Raw genomic sequence first — 21,492 nt, forward strand, 5'->3', positions numbered from 1 at the left:
GTAGTGGGAGCCACTTCTGTGTGCGTCTGCAAGGCTGCAGGCCAGTAACCCTCCGGCCGTGCCAGGATCCGCAGCCCCAGCCCCACTACTTCAGCATTTATTTCTCCTTTAAAGGGCGAGAAACAGTTATTTCAAAGCGACTTTCGGAAAGGGCCCTGAAAATCACACTTCAAAGCCGTAATACGGCAGGGCTCAGGCAGCCCAGGCCCGGGCAGGCGCCACCGCACTCGACAGAGGGCCGGCCCGCTCCAGTGCACGCTGCCCTCCTCAGCCCAAGGGCCCCGCCGGCTCCTGCCGCCCTCGCAGACGTTAAAGCAAGGAGCAGCTTGCAGGGCGCAAAAGCGGGCACCTCCTCAGTCATGAGGCGGCCAGCGGCCTCCTCCGGCCCCCGGCGAGGCGAAAGAGACCGCCTCTGTGCGAAGCCCGAGGGTTACGAGAGTGGCAATACCTCCGTGGAAGCGCCATTTCCGCGCGGGGCACGGCGGAGCCCAAGCGCCGCGCACTGCCCTCCCCGGCCCGGGCGGCTGCGCAGAGCCGAGCGGCGCGGGATGGCGGCTCTCCCCGCCCTCTTCCCCGCACCGCCCCGGCCGGGCCGCGGGGCGGAGCTGCGGGAAGCGGCCGCGGCAGCAGCCCCTTGACTGCCTCGGCACCGGGCTCGTAGCAAAGGGCGCCCCGGGGTTACCACGACCTGGCCTTCTGCCTCTCGCCGCCCGGCGCGGCCGTGGTGCCGGGGGCCGGAGCGGCGGAGCCCGCTCCCTTCGCCCCTCCCGCCGCCGCGCAGGCCCGGCGCCGCGAGATTAGGCGGTGCGAGGCATGAAGCTGACCAAAGCCCAGTACGATGAAATAGCCCAGTTCCTGGGGCACGTGCAGCCCACCCGGCAGAGCCTGAGGAAGCTGAAGGAGAAGTTCCCTAGGTAAGTGCTTCCTGCCCTCCGGGGCCGCTGCCCGGCGCGGGGCGGGCGGCTCGGGCCCCGGGCGGCGGCCTGCGAGCTCGCTGCGGGCGGGCGAGGGGCCGCGGGGGCCGCTCCGCCCGCTCCAGCCGGTGCCCCCAGTTCCAGGCCCCACACGGTACAAAATCACTTGGACACGCACACGGTCGTCGACGGCAAGCGGCAGCTCGCTGAAGCTGCTGCTGGGAGCAGGGTACTTGTCACTCTCTGTGACCTGAGAAGGTGGCACAAAATAAAGAGCGGTTCCCCACCACCACCACGCGTCCAAATAAAAGCTCTTGGGTCATTCATGAAGCTCTTAAACACCAAGCAGATCTTCTTACGTGAATGAAGCCTTAAGGCTCAGGCTATTCCTCTGTGGCTGAGACCAAGGGTGGAATCCAGCCTGCGATACCACTGCCCCTGGGGCTTAGGGAGAAGGGGCTTTCTGGACCCATAACTCTTTACTTGGTGCTGCTCTCCAGCTGAAGGCTGGAAAAGGGATCATCTACTTACATGTCAGTGTTCATCTGCTTCCTCGCCCAAGCTGCATTTAGAATTGTCAAAGACATTTGCAAATGACCATAGGCTAGCATGGAAAGGTGTACGTGACAGAATGTGCTCCATGCACTGATCTTCATTGCCAAAATTTGCTTACTACCAACAACAACTGGGTTGTAAAGGACATGTTGGAAGGTTTTTCTCTTTTTTCAGGTTTGGGGAAAGGATTACTAGTGCTGAATTGGGCAGGAAACCAAATCGGATTCTGTGGGGAAAGAAGTGGTGCTGTCTCTAAAATGCACCAGAAAACTGCATTTTTTTAAGTGCTATGCTTACTTCAGTGAGTGAGAGAAATAAGTAAAACAGAAAATCGCTTCCTGAGCGAGCCTTGCTAGTCTTACCACAGCCGTGGCTCCGGAAACTGTCTGAAGCTGTTGTGTAACTTACAGTAAGTGGATGAAGAGCCAACATTAACTTAGGCTTTTAAACCATCCAGTGAAATCTTTTCCTTTTCAGGAAAGTGTGTGATGTAATTAAAAATCAAGCTGAGGGAATAGCCCCGTTATAGAGAAGAAGTGATGCTAAAGCAATGTGGTTGATTCAGTGAGGGCATTGAGTTGCATTGTTGGGAACCCAGCTCACCTTGCACAGTACTTCTGCAACTTGGGAAGCCACTTACTGTGACAGCGTATGTCTAAGGAGCTTAGACTTGGCTTTATCACTTTGGTGCTAATGAAATTAGAAGAGAGTGTTTGTATGTATATATGCGTGCATGCACACACACACATGCACATGTTCTCCTTTTCTTGTTTTCTAAGGAGACGTGCTGCCACTGTGTGTAGGAACCTACTTCCAAGACAGATCCATAGGCACATGAGTGTCTGTAATAGGGAAACTAAGTTTGTCAGAAAGCTACCAGGCCTTTCTGCTGATACATTTTACTTCCCAGTCCTCTCTTTGATGCTGCGAAAGATCCATTAACTCCTCAGTTTCAGAACCTGATGACTCCTGAAAAACTACGTAGAGTGTTGTTTAACAGCGTAGAGTTATATCAGGAAAAAATTACGTTTTTTGTAAAGCAGCTGGCTCAGGTGTGGCGAACACTGAAAAGCAGAGATTAGCTATAGTCGTTGCTTCCGTGATTTGCTGGCTTAACATCCACATGTTATGTTATCCACATTATGACATGAGAATGTCCTCTTCTGAATTCCGCTTGTAGGCCTCTCCTGAATTTTGTTTGTCTATCCTGGGAGAAGGCTAAAATCTTCTCTTTGAATGATAAATGGATACTTTTTTAAAAAAATGTCTGTCTTAAGTATATTTTGAGGAGGTCTGCATGTCTGCTTTCTGTGAATGGCTCAGCAAAGTGATGTTTCTTTGTTGTCTTTTTGTTTATTTCTCTTATTCTAGCCGGGCAGATGCAGAAGACCCTCAGAGAAAAAGTTTGAAGTAGCAAAATATGTTGGGCTAATGATTTTGAGATGAAGTTAAAAAAAATAAGAATGCATTCCAAGGTCACTGCTTGCCTTAGCAGCGAGGGAGATGTATTGAAATAGATACGTGTTATAACGTGAAAAACAGGCAGTCTCTGTAACCGTTACTTTGTAAAAGAGGCCAGCTCCAGAGATTTGTAAACTTCTGTGCCATCTTAAGTGCTAAAGGGAAGGCTTTTTCAGTGATGTGTTTTATAACTGTGGAGTAAGTTTCTTATAATCTAGAACCTGTGTCATTCTCTTCTAGGATGAGAAGGGTCTGATTGGACTTTTTGGCTGCTTTTTTTCTTTATGAAAACCAAAATCAAACAAACAACCCCCCCACCCATCCCAACTTTCTAATTCAGTCTTTTTAAGAAAATATTCCAGAATCTGGCATAGCACTTGCAATGTGATGAAGGTGTCCATAACCAGTTTGTCATTATATGGTAACAGTTGCTGATTCAAACTGGAAAGTACTAACATCCGTAATTGCTGCTTTCACCTTGCACATTCAATCTTTCCCTGGGAACGATCAGTATTCCACTGGTAATGCAATACATAAATTGACAGTTTTCAAGTATTTCTGGTTCCTACTGCCTCATAGATCTTGAGAGTCTTTAGATTTCTGCATTAATCTGCTCAGGTTTTTTTCTAATACTGTCTTATCTGTTGGTTCCTCCCTTGTCTGTTGTGTTTCATGAAGACTCACAGTTTATGCTCCTTATTTGTATAAAGTATCTTTCACACTTTTTTATGGGCCTGCTCTTGTTCTGCAATTTCTCCCTAAGAGTAATTTGTAATTTCCATGAAACTATTGCCACAATTTAGTGTGTATAGGTATGCTATGTGGTGGCTGCCAACATGACCTGTGAATGTAAATCATTTTTTTAACGGGGTAGTTTGTTCTTTACTATTATTGAACTACTTCAGGAGGTAAGATTACTGCTTCAAAAGGGTGTTGCCATGTGATTTATTAATGTCAAATAGTCAAAATTAGACTGCTTCTAATACTGTTTATAAGTATCTTTGTACAAGCATTGAGACGTTTTAAATTTTTTTTGCAATCCTGTAACATTACAGACAGCATGAATTTAGTCTACTTTGCTTAAAATCCAGTTATTTTGCAAAAATAGAAACTCTGGAATCAAATTGCTGTTCTTTTTCTGTTAGTGCTGCACTTTGTATTCCATGCCTGGCAATTACCAATGTATGTATGTATTTATTTATTTATTTATTCTTAAGGTATTTGTTACATGCTTAGCAGTTGTTTTCTAATGTGTTCATGTTTAACAGCAGGATTTTTGGATGACCTGAGGTTTATGAAAATGTAATTTTGAGCATTAAGCACAGTAAATCTCTGCCAGTATTGTATCATTGTAGTTCCTTTGAGCTTCTTAACATATACGCCACTGGACTGATAATTCTGTGTGTTCTGCGTTTTGCTCTTCTAAAGCGTACCACCTTTTCTGCTTTGTTTCTCACCTGAATTTATCTACTTGCTAATAATTTGTGTTTTTCTTTGTAATTTCTGTATTTTATTCTTCTGCTTTCTTTTTAGCCATGGGCTCATGTTCTTCTGTGATACTATTCTTCTCAATGAGACCTAATGTCTAAATTGGATTACCCATTGTAGAACTAGCTGCAGGAAACGTAGGGTATTGCAGGAAATGCTCTGAGAAAGTTACAGTCTTTATTTTCAGTGCTTGTTTCTCTCTTAAATAGTAGTTAGAGCTGCCTACAAGTAGAATCTTCTGCATGAGAATCACCTTGGCGTTACCTATTTATGGTGACAAGATGTAGGTTAGACCTTTAAACTTTTAACTGTATTCAAAGACTATTTTAACTTGTTCAGAAAAGTCCAGCTTCTACGGGTTTGATTCATACGCAAGCTGATATGCTAGTACTTCAGTTTAGTTGTTCCCGGGGTGGGGGTGGGGGTGGAATTTCAGTTGTTCTGTATGTGGCAGAATACATAGTTTCCTTGAGAAATTTTTCCTGAAGCTTCTTACCAAGAGAACATGATTGACAAATGACTGGACCCTTCTCAAATCTATACCTTGTACATATTTTGCTGCTCTTCATCCAGTTCTGATTGAATATTAGAGTTTTCTTGATTAACTCTTCCTCTGGTCTCTACCAAGCTTTCTAAGGGTGTAAAGTTTGCTGACCCAATTCATTATGGTCCTGTCTTGTTTATTCTTCTGCAAAGTTTTTCCTGGTTTGGTTCTGTTCCGAGTCTTTGAGTTTCTTACAGTACGTTCTGCTTGAATTGGGGATTCCAGAAACTTTCTGACAGTGCAAGTTGGCTCAGTAGTCTTGCATCTTTTAGAGATTTCAAAAACCGTGCTTTTCAAGTTCTTGCATTGAACTGTTGAGAAACATATTTCATTCCATCTAGGAGTGCTGTATTCTTCCATAGCACAATTAGTGCAGTCTGTATTGTTTCTCTTCCTTACTTAAAGTCGTTAAACAAACTTAGTGCCTCTAGCCCAACTTCCCTTTCGGGTACCTTCACTTTTATTCCTGTAAAAGAAGCATTCTTTTTTGAGCCTATCTGAGTGCAAACTGTATTTATAGAGAGTTTCAAAGTACTAGGATTTCAAAGTATTAGAATTTATAGCAGCTGCTCTGTGCAGGTCTTCACTTTTCTTCCATGCATCTGTTCAAGAAGTACTGTCCTGTTTGTGTCCCTTCTGTGAAAGCTTCCTTCATAGTGACCAGGAAGAGCTTTTCTTACAGCAGAAAGGTAAGGGAAGCTGGCATGAATGTGAGAGAAGAACTTCCCCCCCTTCCTTTTTTTTTCCAATAAGCAAACGTGATGCACAGGTTCATATCGATATACTTGATATTCAAGCATGGGTATTTGCTTTTAACATATATAACTTCATGTTTGGTTATTGGAATGCACACAGTCTTTGTTCCCAGAGCATATGAAGTGATGCACGTTCCTCTACATTCATGACCTGTCGTCTTCATTACTTAATATCACTTCAGTTTTTACATACATTTTCAGTAGTTATGTTGCTTTTTCTCCAAATTACTGATAGCTTTAATAAATGACAATGGGCCTGGAAAGCATCCCAACAAGATTTTTCATTTTAAAAAGAAGTATCTGTATGGTAATGTCTCACAATGTAAATTAGAAAATATACTCTGTTTATTATTTGCTCATTTTTATAACTTTCTCAGTGCTGGTTCATATTGAAACACAGGCCCTAAAGAAGTTTAATTGTATGGCATCAATGTTATTTTTTTTACCAGCTGTTTAAGACTGACTTAACGTTTTTTCTTCCTCTTTTCCAGTGTCATTGTTGCCTCTCTTTTTGGTTTTTAGAGTTGGGGGTACATAGGCCTCTGATTTTCCTCTTCCGGCCAGTTTTATTTACAAGGAAATACGTTGCTTTCTCATGAATAATTTCGTTCTGCCTTTATGCTGTTGCTTAGATTATCAACCAGTACTGATAAGCCCAAGATCGTTGCGGTGGGAAACAGGAAGGTAGAACTGCTCTTCTCTTTCATCTCCCTCTTTTGTTTCTTTTTTTTTTTTTTCCCTTTCCATTTCTGTGTTCTGGTACCTGCTGCCAATGGAGCCTTGAGATTGAGTCAAGGTGGAAGGAGAATTCTCTGTCCTCTGCTCTAGTGCTCCGTGGAGCTGCTGTTACGCAGGAAGGAGGACAGTGAAGCTCCAGAGCAGAGGGCAGCTAGCTGTCTATGTGGATTTCAGAACTCTAGGCTCAGGGCTCAAGCACAGGTATATTAGACAGGCAAATCTTATCTACGAGCAGGCAACCTACTGGTGTGTGACACTTCAGCTGCACTCTCTTCTGCCTGAAAGGCTCTCGTCATAGCAAAACTGACATAATTTTTGTAACTTCTCCTGCTCTCCCTGCTCTTCTGAATAGTTGGTTAATTATTTTGGGAAGCAGAGGAACTAGGCTGTTTTTCTTTACTCTGCAAACACTGATCTAGCAAATTTCATTTAGAAAGTTGCCTTTGTGCCTATGAGTGCTAGAAACTTATTTCTTTTACAAAAAAAGAAAGTATAAATGCACATTTTAAGCTGCCTCTGCTTTTCTATTTTCTCACTACTTAGCAATGAAACGAGTTCATGCTCTGCCTATATAAACCACCTCATTGATTTCAGTAGACCGCTCATGAGAGAAAAGAAAGTGGACGTTAGTAGGAGATGCAGAGCCTTGGAGGGAGACGCTAAATGGCCATTGGTATATTTCCACGCTGTCTATTTTGAAGTGACAGATACTTTGCACTAGTGTACTGTGTTTAAATGATCTGGAGCATATAGCTAGACTAGCTATGAAAACAGTAGAGTTTTTAAAGTTTTGTACTTCTTTTTTCTTCTTTTATGTTAGACTTCAGAGTAAACAGTTTTACACCACTGTTTGTTTTTGTCTATTATATGTAGCAAAAGCCTAATATAATTTAAAATTTGTTATGTACTTGAAGCTGCATTTAACCTCACAGGTAAACAGATTGATAATAAGAGATGAGAAAGAGGTCTTGGCTCATTATTTGACAAGAAAATTAACAACATACAAGTTTTCAGAAATGACCTACAATAAAATGTAGCATATTCAAAATAATATTAAAATGAAATAAAAATTTACTATACAAAGTAATTATGTGAGCTCTGAACTGATATTGTTCCCTTTGGAAAGATGTTTTTGCTATTTGAACCCTTGGTAGGATATCTACTGTAAGATATTACAGCTTTGATAGCTAAACCAGAAGGTGGTACAGGTTTTCTCTTTCACTATAAATGCCAGTGAACAAGCCTTAAAGAACTTGTAACTGGTTGGATTTGGTATGTCTGTTTGCTTATGCTACGACGCTAAATAGAAAGGATACTAATCCTTCCCTGTAATACAAAGTATTGCGTGACAGAAATTAACTAAATCAGCATATAACTCAGAACTTTGTCTCCTCCATTATTCATTAGATTTAAATGTAAGATACTTATTTAAAAGCTAGCTATTGATGGCAGTGGAAGCTTCCAGAGCAGAATGGGAAATACAGTTTTGCTCAGTTTTGGGGCTCTTCAATACTAACCGACAGGATTGAGACAGAAAATTCTTATGTTGGCATGTGTAAATTCTAGGTCTTCAGGACATGAGTACCATCTAGATTTGTTTGGAAAGAGATGGAAAGGATTTTTTTTAGTTGTTTGCATGTTATCTATTAACTAAAAAGTAGATAATACGTATATGGATGTGTCAACGTGAAAGTTAATTTTGGGGGAAGTCCATTGTAGTTTTCTGTTACAATTTTTGTAAGTCTAATCATCCTCTTCCTTACAAGCATTCCCACATATGTTGTCCATCCTAGCAAAATGCAAAGTTATTTTAAAGGTTAGTCTTCAAATTTTGCTTGAAATACGCAACCAAAGTTAAGGTTGTACTTTCTGAATTCTTGAGCACTGATAAGTCTCTTCCTTCTCTCTTAACCTTTCCCCTTCCAATACGGGAAGTGCTACCATACAGGAGTACAGTTCATTTTATAAAAAAAAAATCACACAGAACAGGACTTATTACACTTGTGAAATTCATTTTGGCTGAGTAAAGGGAAAGCCTTTTTGGCCTTGAGGAATTTATACAAACCACTTAGAAGCCAATCCTATATCCTTTGAAGATTTGATGGTGAAATACAATGATTGGAGGGGGCCTTTTAAAGCAGACGTGGAAATTAGCTCCCTATAATTTGAAAATGCATTCTGAGTCTGTTGTAGCTGTGTGTTAGGTGCTCTTAATACAGAAGAAAACAAAGAAAGAGAGAAAAGGAGAAAGAAAGAGAAAAAAGAAAAAGAAAAATACAGAGAGAAAAGAGAAAAAGAAAAAAGACAGAAAAAGACAGGGGAAAAAAAAGAAAAAAGAGAAAAATATAGGCAAGAGGGAAAAGAGAAAATGCAAGAGAAAAAAGAGAGAGAAAAAGAAATAAAAGGGGAGAAAAAAGAGAAAAGGGAAAGAGGAAAAAGAGAGAAAGAGAAGGAAAAAAGAAAAAGGGAAAGAAAAAAGAAAAAAGGGAAAGAAGGAGAGGAAGAAACAGAAAGACAAAGAAAAAAAGAAAATCCTTTCATATGTCAAAGCTGGGGGAGTTGTCTTGGTCACAGTGTACATTACTGTGTTGCTTCATGAAGTTTAATTTGGTTGTACTTTTTGCCACTTCACAAATTCCATGGTCGTGTTAATCACCAGTAGGATAGGAATGCAAGTCTTGTGGCACTGTTTTTTTTAAGTATTTCATTCTAAAGCAAGCTTGGTGTCATCAGACAGACCAACAGATGTCTGTAGATTTAAGGGCCAGATTATGGTGGTTGTTAAGGAAGGATGAAGTGGAAGTTTTAACACTGACCATATGTGCATTTTAATTGACTTGTGGATTTTAGGATACCATTGTATTCATGCTGCTTGTACTTAAGCACAATGTGATAAAAATGGTAATTCTTGATTGTATTTCAGAAACAGTTCCATACTGTATCATTCTGAAGCCTGCAAACAAGTCTAGGCTAGAGTTTTATGAGCAGAGGGGATTTGCTACATCAGAGGGGAAAATATTTTATTCATGTGTTGTTTTTTGGACAATCATATTCTGGGCTATATTACAATGGCACAATAAATTGCTGAATACACTGTCTGCTGAATATGACCTCACCATGAAAAATTTGATGCATTAGAGTAGGAAAGGTTGGAATATATCAACCTTAGTTGACAAGGGACTTCGAATTTTGACCTAACACAGATGACCTTTGTGTGCAATAAAAGTGAGTTTAATCTCCAGGTCAAGGTTGAGGTGAATGGTAGGGCAATGTGGATTGGTTTGTGCTGGATATGGCTGGATCACACCTAGCAAGCAAAGAAATCCAAGGTCTTTGCATTTCAGAGTAACCAAATGCTTATTTACCTGAAGTTTACTCATATCTGTTATACCACCTTCAAAAAATGTACTGTACCGTAGACAGCTAACTCTTCAGTAGCTGTGGACTAATTCGTTTGAAGCTCAATGTTTCAGAATAAGAAGTGTGAGGTACGTATCTTCTGCTCCTATAGATCATTGAATAGGTAAGCTAAATAAAATTTCTCCTCTAGCATGTAGAAGAAAGACTGTCAAGTATATTTCCTTGCTATGAAAAGTGCGAAATCTAGAAGCTTTATTTCTTTGACAGCTAACCTGTCTTTGGAACATCGGAAGTTTACTCCCAAGTGGCTTATGCTTTTAGGAGGAACACAATTAAGAGAGCTCTGATACGTTTCACTAGGCAAATACAAAGAAAACGGGTCCTTTTGAGCACTCCCTTGCTGTAAAAGGTATTTGATCAAAGAAGCTAAGTTACAAAATGTTTTGGGGGTTGTCTAGGTTACATAATAAAGACGTATAGATGAATTTAAATAAAAGATTGTCGTGTTTTATAGTAGTCACAAACAAAATCTGTCTTTTTAACTGGCTGGTGTTCCAGGAGTGCTATTTTACTAACACGCTAACGGTACATGCCCTGAATACTTTACACAGATAAGAGTGGTAGCGGTGGTGCTGTTGGAAGGAGGGGGGAAGGAGGGAGTTCTCTTTAAATCAGCCAGGAAAAAAAAAGTTTGAGACTAATGGAAAGAACCTCTACTCCTTTAATAGAGCCTGCAAAATATATTCTCCAGGACTGATCAGCTCTGAAGGCTCTAGAGGTTTGATGATTGGAATGGCAGGAAATCACGCTTTCAGGACATAACGAATTGACTAGGCCATCCATCATTTGTTAGCATGCGCTGAAACGCTGCGTTTGTGTGCAGAGGTCTGTGATTTAGTAAATACTTGGGAGATGAATAGAGCTTACACACAAGGGAAGATATTGCTGTCCTTCAGCAGCCTTAGACACAGATCCCTGCTGAGAAGGCCGTCTGACAGCAGCTCATCAGTAACTGGCCTGTCACAGTCAGTGATGCCCACCAGCCATCCCCAGTATATTAAATGCATTTTTAATATCTGCTTCAGTAGATTTAATGAAGAAAATTTAGTTTCCATACTCTGATCACTGCTTCCTCAAGTGTTTTAAAGCATTGAGTGAAGCACTTCCAAGTAAGGAACTGTGCTGATACCTGGAGGAGTTGATTGAAAATGAAAGTGAAACAGAATGCAAACAGGAGTGTTATTATCCAAACAGTTTCCTTAAAGCAAAACAAAAATGTTTGGAAAAAGCAGTGGTCTTCTTAGAAACAATTGACCCTCCTGCAGAGGGACCTTATGCAGCAGGCTGTACAGCAGCAGAGATGCAGTGCTGGGAAAGGTCTATGCACAGCGGTTCTGCTTAGTGTGGCTGGGCTTGCCAGAAGGCACAATTGCATTTCCTATGCTTTCAGATGTCAGTACTTGAATCAGATCATCGTTCTGTCCGGCTTTCAGAGTCCTGAGAGAGGAGGGTGGCTATGAATGGAAGAAATGGAATAGATCATGTTTTTAATAACTAACATAGATTTTGGTTTGGCTTTGGCATTTTTGCGAGGGTTGCAGTTGGTGAAAATCATTGTAGCGTTCCATGGTATTATTTAAACTGATGTATGAAAGAAATAATAAGACAAAATGGAAAATAAAACTTCTGCTATTTTTATAACTTAGCAGGCTCATTGAGAGTAATTCAATACTGACATTCTGCTTGTAACGATTGTACGGAATAATTTTTTTAACTTTGTAGCAAATGATAAGATCTTTTGCTGTCCATATATAGATAAACTTCATAGTTGTTTGAATTTCCTGGGAACTTTCAGGGAAAACTTCTGTTTACATAAAGGCAAATATGTTGGTTTTCATTTTCTAACAAGATTCAGTGCTTATGATATTTACTTCAAGACAACAAGACAAACAACTCGATTTTGTTGCAAACATTCACTTCTTGAGCTTTTTTTCCCTCAGGAATCCATTCTGTGTTCACAGAAGAGAAAGCAAGTGCCGAATGAGACCTATAAATTTGATTCTTGTATGTGTCAAAACAGTAATGTATTAAATGCATATTATTATAAAAATTTAAGACATGTCCTGAACACTTACATTTTTATAACACAAGACAATATTAAATAATACATTTTCTTGTTAGCATCTGTTTGCTGTCATTGTTGGCAGAACCTATGATTTATTACTTAAATTAATGACTACAACCATTTTGGTCCTGATATATGCCCCTAAGCTTATCACATCACTTAATAAAATAACATATATGCTTCTGTGAGAGTCATTTTTTAATTGTTTATTCCTTTAAGTTCCTGGTGAAAATACCATATCTATCTGCAATGTGAAAGTCTCAGAAGCTTGTATTATACTTCAAACTGAATGAAATAATGGTAAGAATATGGAATACAATAACTGATCCTACTAAAATTGTCTCCTAAGACAAGCCAAAATTCTAGAGTATTATTACCAAAAAAACCCAACAGCATTGGAAGAAGAGTGGAAAAAACTGCTCTGTTTTCTTCAGATCCAGTAATGGTTAAAAGCCTTGTTCGTTTGTTTGTTTGACTAATTGGTACCATACAAGTTGATTTCAAATTCCCATTGGTATGCTAAGATTTCACGCTCTATCATTAGTTTTCAACTTGTATTTCATGGAGTCCTTGTTGTCCATGGACTTCAAATGAAGAATTCAAAGAAAATTAACTTCTTGTCAGCAGGCTTAAATTTGCCAAACAGGAATCTGTGCCTGTTGTGGGAAAAACGTTTTGGTTTGTGAACCCCTTAGGTTGAAAACTTCTGTTTTGTCAGCAACTAAAGCATTTTTATCTATTTTACGGTTTCTTTTCATACATATTTTTTTAAATTCTAGTGTTCATAATGTTTTGAATGTGGTAGTGATATGAATGGCATATACTATCCTTTCCAGTGCACACTCCAAGGATATCCAGTAGCCTGATTGATAGTGACAGTCTCATTGCTTTATGCTGGAGAATTCTTGAACTTCAGTCCCCTGCTTTATCCTTCTCATCTGAATAGGATATTTAAGAAAGTGTTGCTATCCATCCAGATTGGCAAAATGGCATCAGGTCAGGATGTGGTGCTGAAGACTTTATTGTTTGGGTGAATGTCCTCTGTTTGCATATCTGTATCTAGTTCTCCAAGGTCTTGGAAGCATTTGATGGCATTGATTCCCAGAAGCTTCAATGCTGAATAAAAATGTCCTAAGATAGGACACATTCTTCTTCCACAGAAATCAAAATGTTGTCAAATATTTCTTTGAGTAAGACCCGTGTGATAGCTAAGGTAGTCTCTTGTGTAATGCAGCCTGTCTGAAACTGTTTCAAAGACAACATAAAAACTATGACCAAAATAGAGGTAATACTCACTTCTGTGACTGTATTAATATAAAGGGTCTTTTGGAGTTCCTTATTGTTAATTGAGGACCTAGACAGCAATAAGGGCACCGTGTATCTCTGTTTCCATTTGTGGTTGGCTAGGAGATGGCAGAACTTCTTATCAGTCCACTATTGATACTGGTAACATCCAGTTCTTTATTGCACTTCCGTGGAATGCAGATGTGAATTATGAGGCTACAAATGGTGCAAAGTATGATAACTAATAGCCAGAGAGTGAGTGTAGGTTCCTACAGATGAAAAGGCTATTGAACATTAGCCATTTCCACAATTAATATAAAATGCATGTTGTCAATGCAGCTGTCCTTCAGTTTTCAACACAGCTGAGCAATGTGTCTTCCTAGACAAATGCGTTATCTTAGATACACAAAATGTAAAAAGATAAAAATAACTCATAACGTAGATTTCTGGTTCTTACAAGCTTAAAAAGGAAGATTTGCCTTGACCAGTTAGCAGGTACTCCAATAGGCCAAGCAAGTTCCGCTCCAAGTTCCGCTCGGTGTTTAATGACCTCATTGCAATGAGTTGTCTGACACAGGAATATGTTTTCCTTTATCCTGTTATTAGAAGCAGGAGAATTTAATTATTGACCAAAAAGAGAAGTCAGACTACATTTTTTATCTCATTTGTATTGTGTTCCTTTGACATCAATGGTCTGAGAGAAAAAAAGGAAAATGGTCCTTTGTGGAGTAAATGCATGGTTTCAGTCTAAATATTTTTCTAGCCATATCTATCTGTTTGGTATGTCCTCTAAGTGCAGGGAGTTTTTTCCTGAACAAATCCCATTGGTTAACCAACAGCTATTATCCATAAGCTTCCTGCTTACACTTTTTGTTTTAATTTACTATTTAGACACAGACCTCACCAGTGACAGGCAATCATTCTTACACATTATTATTTTTGTGGTTTTGAGGTTTCTGGATAGAGAATTTTGTCCATTTATCTGGGCATGGATGCTTGCCATTCTAGCGTTTTAAATCTCAATAATTTAAAAATATTATTCAAATGTTTCAGCTATTGTGTAGAAATTAATGTATTTCTATGTAGACAGGTTTGGGATGGTCAATGTGTATCATGTTAATTGTTTGCTTTAGTTTATTTTGTAATTCTTAGCGCTTTAGTCTCTTCATCAAGGAGATATACATAGGTATATATTTCAGTGGAACTTTGCTTGTGGATCAGGATGTTTAGTGAAATAAATGGTTAAAATTATTAAAATATGCAGTCGAAAGCAACGTCCTTAGTTTAATGTGCTTCTGAATATTAAATGCAAGTAAAATGGTATATAGACATGGAGCCATTTGTTACATTTTAGTATATGAAGCAATAGCTGTGTAAACCTTAACCTCGTAATTTTGCAAGTTCCACTTTATCATGTAGCTGTAAAAGGTAATCAAAATAAATCATGGAAGATGAAGAAGTATTTTCTAGGGCTTTCTGTATGCTTTCAGAAGTGGCGCTTGATCCATGAAATTTTAGTAAGCATATTAAATAATACAATATGATGTGCAACGTGTCAGGTCTGATAAATTATTTTGTATAGGACATTTATACAACATATGGTGAGCTGCTATGTGAACAGCTTAATGATTAAATTATGTTAATCTTTCTTGCCATATTTACTTTTTATTTAAAAAACCAGTGTTTTCAAATTTTTATTTTACTTTTTTGATCACGGGTAGATATAAGGAAGGTGTAGGTCATCTCCGAGAAGCCGTGACAGTGATCCAAGGTTCCTCAGCTGTGCAGTGTACATAACACAGATGTTGGGAGAGTCATCTGTCAGCTATGCCTCTCCTATGGAGTTAAAGTTCTAGGGGGAAAAGAATTCGACACAGTGCTGTCACTGTTACATTTTCACAATAGAAGAGCATGCAAATATTCAACCTCCTGCTTAGCAGTAGTGCCCTGTCTAATGTCTGTGCTGGTTAGAATAAAAAAATAGTGGGTGCATCTAGGGCTCATAGATCTGACAAAGGTCATGCTATGCTGGGCATTTGAATTGGAAATTGTCTGGACTTAGATTTTATAAAGCTCCCACTGTTGTCGGGGAAAATTTCAGCAGGGTTTTGTCCCTAGAGAGGCCTCTTAGGCGCTTTTCTGTCCTATGAATGAATTTAGATGTGAGGGTTTCTCCTGCCTTAAAACTGTTAAGTTCATTTTGCATACATCCCCAGAGAGAAAAACTGGCAGATGCTTTTGTCTTGGAAGTGTTTAAAAGAAAACTGCAGAACAGGAACAAGGGAGAGAAGGGGCCCTGTGTGGAGTCCCAGAACATTTTGGAAATGGCCAATATGCAGTTTTCATCAGTACTAAGGCGGGGCGCAATATGGTGCCTGTAGCTCACTAGGGAATATGAATGTTGATTAAGCATACTCCCAGGCTTTGAAATCCTGAAAGCAGTGTCAGAATAATGGATGTTGAGCAAATGTCAAGCATTTGTTAATTTCTCTGTTATTTGGAGTTTATCTACCATGATCAATCAAATAAACTAGTGCTTCTCTGTTGTGGCATGTGTCATTGATATGGTGATTAGGTGGCTAGAGAGGCCTTCTGCCTTTTTTTTTTTTTTTTTTTTAATCCAGGTAACAGATTACATATGACCAGCCATAACTTTAAGTTAAAGATTTGTTTGTGGTTGGTTTAGTGGAAAGTGGTGCATTAACAAAATACTTTGGGGTACTGAAAGAAAAAAGTATTTGCATATCTGCTGTGCTAAAAATTATATTCATGCCATTTTTCCCATCTTTGGCCTTAAAGTTTTACTGTTGTGGGGAAGGAGAAATTACTTCTAAATGAAAGTTGATAGAAGAAACTTTCACTTATTCTTAAAAGGAGAAGTTTGAAAACAAAGGATATCCACCCCAAATTAGCATTAATTTATGGCTTAGCCGTCTTCTTCCCTCTAAATCTTTTGGTTTCTGTAAACTACGTCTCGCTATCCCTGTTTTTGATTCGGAAACATGTTCAGATGCCCTTTAGTTAAAAGTGAAGGGTGTGACTCTTTGTCTTTTGTAAGATGACACACTCTTTTATAAGAATATATCAGAGAAGTTGTTAGTTACTGACTAACATGCAGAAATGTAAACAGTCCAATTCAGAATATTTTTTTCTCCATCTTCTCAATTTCCACTGTTTTCTGTTGTCCTAGTTCTGCTAATTTGCCACTCTTAGAAGTTAGGTAACATACAAAGACCTGATATTTAAATGTGAAGAACAAATTAAAAATCATGTGGAGGAGGAAAAGACTCTGTGGCCTTTGCTGCTTTTCTATAATATATAAAGACTTTAAAATGGGAAAGGATAGGGCTGGGATGTTTTCTGTGAGGTCTTGTTGAAAGCTGCCTGAAGGATATTAACAGTCAAATTTCGCTGAATTCCAGTGAAGCTTAGTTACCCCCTTCTCATGGATTTTTTTTTTTTTTTTTTTTTTTTGGCAAAGTCTATGTGCTTAATGTAAAGATGGCAATGTATATTTTTACTATGTTTTTGACAACTCCCAGAAATTTAAAACGTTTCAGTCAGTCATGCCATATGACTTGATGCATGTTGAGGTCATCTTCAGTTCATTTTAACATAGAAAAAATATTTGGTGTTGAACAAACTAGTTCAACATCTTCTTCCTTGGCTTCTGCATTTATTTACCAAGGCCTCCGGGCCCATTCTACCAAGACTGGTCAAATTTGGGTGCTTAATGAAGGTGATGCTATATGGTGAACCTATTGACTGTTTACATCGGAGATGATTCTGTTCAGTTAGTGCATAGAATAAGAGTTCTCCTGGAAACCCAACCTTTTCTGTGGCACTGCCGGAAGCAAAGCATATAGTCACTGTACAGATTTTCAGAGCACTGCAAAGAACACCAAACAATAAATCCTCTGAAAAGAAGAGGAAGGGAAAGGAAAATCCTGTTGGTAGGAGTGGAAAAGAAGGTTAGAGAAGTTTTAGGATAGAATAACGTAATATTGTGATCACTTCGTGTCAGGTGTTCCCTTCCTATTGCCTGCCAGTTGTAGGTAGAGAGTTTTTTAAAAAAAGAATGCTGGAAGACCACTAGTAAAAAGGAACAGCTGGATTTCCTTCTTGGTGCGTTTCTGCCATCTTTCCAATAGGAAGTAAGTAGTGGAATTAAACTATTTTAATCCCTCTATGGCACAGTAAGCTATGTCCCTGGGGCTGAAAGTAGGCTTTGTAAATATCCACATATATGGGTAGATACAAGGCAAAGTACTGTACTGTCGGGTAGGTAGATAGACAAGAATTATTCTCTTTTTTTTCTTTTTGTTTTGTTTTCTAATTACAAGTAGCTTTAAGATTATAAACTTTTGAATTGAAACACTGTTTAGGGTTTAAGACTAAAAATCTCAAGAGGACTAGCTATAAATGGATTCATTTCTTGCCTTAAATCTTCCCAAAATTTGAATTTACTTAAAACTACTCTTCTGTGTTATCCATGTTTGATAGAGCTAAAATTCTTTAAATTATATCCTGTATGGGAAACATTAATAGGATCCTGACTTGCTTAAGGAATTAACAGTTTTGATTGGATTACTGGAAGCTTTTTTGACTTAAGGTGTTCACTTTTTACCCTGGAGATAGCTGTGCAACAGTGTGTGTGCTTGACATGTGATGCATGCAAATGCTAAATACAGTAGCAGCATGAGGCAAGTGTCATTAACAGTAATTTATGTAATGAAAGCCACCTGGCTGTCTTTGTAATTAATTGCTTGTAAATAATAAATTTAAATATAATTTATAGTTTTCTAAATTTGATTATATATTTTTAGGAGCAAATTGTTTAAGGGTGTTTGGGGATTTATTTAGTTTCAAATTGGCACAGATATGCTTTTTACATACAGGCCAATTTTTTAACGTAAAATGAACAGTATAATTAGCTTCAAATTGCCATTCACTCATAAAAATAGTTTTCTAAAATTAAATTTAAACATCTAGTTTATACAGGACAATATAGGTTTGAAGAAAAAAAGTATGAAGTAGAACAATTTTCCCCTTTCTCCACAATCAGAAAATTTAAGATTGGAGTCTGAAAAACTTCTCTTGACAAGGTATTCTATAATCCAGTTCTTTTCCTGGGGGAAGGGGAAGTAGCACGATAGAGTTATCCAAACAAAATGAGAAAGATGAACACAAAATGAATATATCAAATATTTCCTTCCAGTAATAGCCTACTAAGTGAGTGTTTTTTCAATGTGTGGACCTTGGCCCTATCAAGAGAGCAGATAGGAAAGGTGAGGGATAAATCTCTGGTTTAAATTGCAGCTTGTTTGCCTTAACTGCTTGTTGAGGTCCATTGCTGTTGCAGCCTAAGAGAATCTTTCTTTGCACAACCGTCATCAGATAACTACAACTTTTGTGTATTTTTGTTTAATGGTTCAACATTTAGATTGTGGTACTAAGAGAAAGAGTTCAAACTTGCAAACATGTTTTCTTTATAATCTTAACTGAAGTAAATTGAAATAAAGTGTGAATGATGTACAGTTAAGTGCAAACAAGGTATTTGCAAAGGTTTTGCTTTTTTCTCCTCAGTCTCTGGTATGCTGCTCTGTGCCTCTGCTTTGGGATGTGTTCACTGATTCTTTCCTGGATATTCAGAAACTTTTCTTCTGGCTAAGTAACTTGGAGTAGTTGAGGACAAGGACATAGCAAATCATCTGCTTATGTTAGTCTCAAGCTTTGCTTTTTTAATTTAATTTTCTGAGAAATTTTATTGGTAGAGTTAAAGAGAGAATTTTAGAGAATACCAGGAGATGGAGATGTGGAGGACCAGTACTGTGATTATCAAGGTGTATGTGAGAGGCAAACCCTTTTTGACTCCTATCAGTTTCTTTTCATCAATGGACTCCCTGACTAGATGATCAAAGGGTAGCAGAGAAGTTCTGGTATGCGTGAGGTAGAAAGATTCGATAGTCATTGAAGCCTGATGTGAGAAAATTTGAGAGGTTTAATTTCATGTTTTAGCACTGACATTTTTTTAAACCTGTGTTGTGAATACATTTTTGTTCTGTATTGCATCTGAAAATATTTTTCAGCTTGAAAATTGAACCTTACAAAATAGTTTTATGTTTTTCTGGAAGAGACTTTACTTGAAACATAAGTGAAAGAGTATTTACTTACAAAGATCTCTGTGTGGGTTTGGCATTTAAGTAGGTCTCAAACATTCATGCAACAAGCATTGTGCTGTTTGACTCTGGAAAGAAAAAATATCAGAACAATATCTCAGGCAAATTACTATCTATTTTCTGTACTTGCTTACGAAGATAATAAGACCAAAAAGTAGTTTCTTTTCATTTGGAAATACCACTGTTCTGTTCCTGTGTTTTCAGAGTTTCATTTTTAACCATAATATCTGCCAATGTTTATCCACTGTTAAAGCATAATGTTGTTCTTCTCATCATAAGCATATATATGTGAATGGAAAAATTGCATCTTTATTCTGACTTCTGTTTTCATTTTGGGGGTTTGATCAGAAATACTTTGTAGTCATTTGAATAAGGCATGTTTTGAGCTGCACTTGTATTACTGCTATTGAAAGTTAGATTTTTGTGGTGTTGGTGAAAGAAGGTGAAATTTATCTCTGCGAAGAGCTGGCATTATTTTGTGATCGTTGCCTGTATTGATAATTTGTATTTACCTCTGCATTTTTTTTTTTTCATGTCTGATACAGATTGTTCATAGTCTGCAGTTGTTTTAAAATATATTGGCCGTTACAACAGACACCAAAAAATGAGGTGTCTACAGGAAGAATTGGTGCCCTGTTCTTAAAGGAACTTCTAAGTCTTTCTAAATGAAAAATCATTCAAACAGTATCTAATGCTGGCAATTTTCCTCTGTCTGCTGGTAGAACTTATTGGCCAACTAGGTCAGACATTATTAAAGTTCAAGTGGCCCAGTGGGAAAAGTAATGGCCTTATGCTACTATGAATTTTAAATGCTGCCATTTCTATGTATTGCACCATCATCTGTTCTCGCACATCACTAAATTGTATAGAAGTTGTGGGACCAACCAGTGTCAAGGTCATAGAAGCGATGACTCTTCTCAAGTAGCCTTCTCGGAGCTTTGTCATGCAGTTATTCTCATAATCCTGGCTATAGGCAGCAAAGTTGTGTGCACATGCCTGCATTTAACCTTTTTATTATCATTGGATAGCGTAAGCCTGCAATGCAGGATGTCTTTTTCCTCGGACTCTTTACTTCTGGTTTTTATTTTTGATCCTACCAAAGGTATGAAATCGACTTTGATGCAAAGACAATTTTTAGTAAGTGATTTGTATTTAAACCTTTTGAGTTGAGCTGTTGTACAATTTACTGAACTGGATATCGGAGAATTTCAAAATTGTTTAGTACTATAGTTCTCCAGATGAGCTTGAATTTCATCTTGATTTTAAATGTGATGGTACTAAGTCTGAAATGAGCATATCAGCAGGTACTTCTTGTCATATATATATATATTTTTATTGAATTTTTGTAGTATTAATATATTTGTAATGGGAGTATTTCCCCAACAGCACTGTATTGGCTTTGTAATTTCCAAAGTAGTAGCTACTGATAACGTTTCATTGTATGGAAGGCTTCTTATGCAGAGATAATAAAACTGGGTTTGTATCCCAGACTTGAACTGCTGTAGCTGGAAAGCTGTAACATTGGAAGATAGCCACTTTACAGAAGTTACCGTGTTGTAACTGAAGACTTAGGTACTTTTATGTCACTTAGATACTCCAATTCAAACTCATATATTGATTTAAACACATATATTCTCTCACACACACACAGAGACATGTATATTGATTTAGCTTAAATTGGTAATTCACTGACTTCCAATAAATCAATGTTAGATTTGTGAATGATAAAGTACAAATGTGTACAGAGACAATAATCTGCTTTTTGAGAATTTTCATTCAGAGAAGTGCTCACAAGCATATTAAAACTTTAGCAGAGATTTTAATATTAAAAGCTGCAGTGAAGAGAGGTTAAAGCCATAACAATTCTAGAGGTCAGTGAGTCTCCCTCCCTCGTTCCGTGTTCTTCAGTGCTTGGATGTATATAAGCCTAGCAGTTCTCAAGCTTTGGTAGGCCTTTGTTATTCCTGAGCCTTCCTGAATCCTCATGTGGAACCATTCAGATTGCTAAGAAGCCTTTTTCCCGTCCTGGGAATCCTGACACGTAGAAGAAATTCCGAGAATCCGCTAGTTGCCACCTCCTCTCAGGTGG

General features: G+C 38.5%; 1 protein-coding gene across 12 annotated transcripts in view; it reads left to right on the forward strand.

The window, feature by feature from the left end:
• Positions 1 to 522: 522 nt before the first annotated feature.
• The window catches only part of CDIN1 (CDAN1 interacting nuclease 1), a 132,900-nt gene continuing 111,930 nt past the window's right edge, over positions 523 to 21,492 (forward strand). For 5 of the 12 annotated variants that reach the window (XR_012673904.1, XM_075151770.1, XM_075151771.1 and 2 more), the window contains exon 1: positions 575 to 914. Coding sequence is in view for 7 of the 12 variants with exons in the window: in XM_075151767.1 (XP_075007868.1) it covers positions 814 to 914 (101 nt within the window). In the remaining 5 variants the exon portion in view is untranslated. Of the gene's footprint in view, positions 915 to 21,492 lie in introns of all 12 variants that reach the window. The other 7 variants (XM_075151763.1, XM_075151765.1, XR_012673902.1 and 4 more) reach the window with 5 other exon arrangements.

This window comes from Calonectris borealis, chromosome 5 (genome assembly GCF_964195595.1).
Source record: "Calonectris borealis chromosome 5, bCalBor7.hap1.2, whole genome shotgun sequence".
In the NCBI taxonomy this organism is placed as follows: domain Eukaryota; kingdom Metazoa; phylum Chordata; class Aves; order Procellariiformes; family Procellariidae; genus Calonectris; species Calonectris borealis.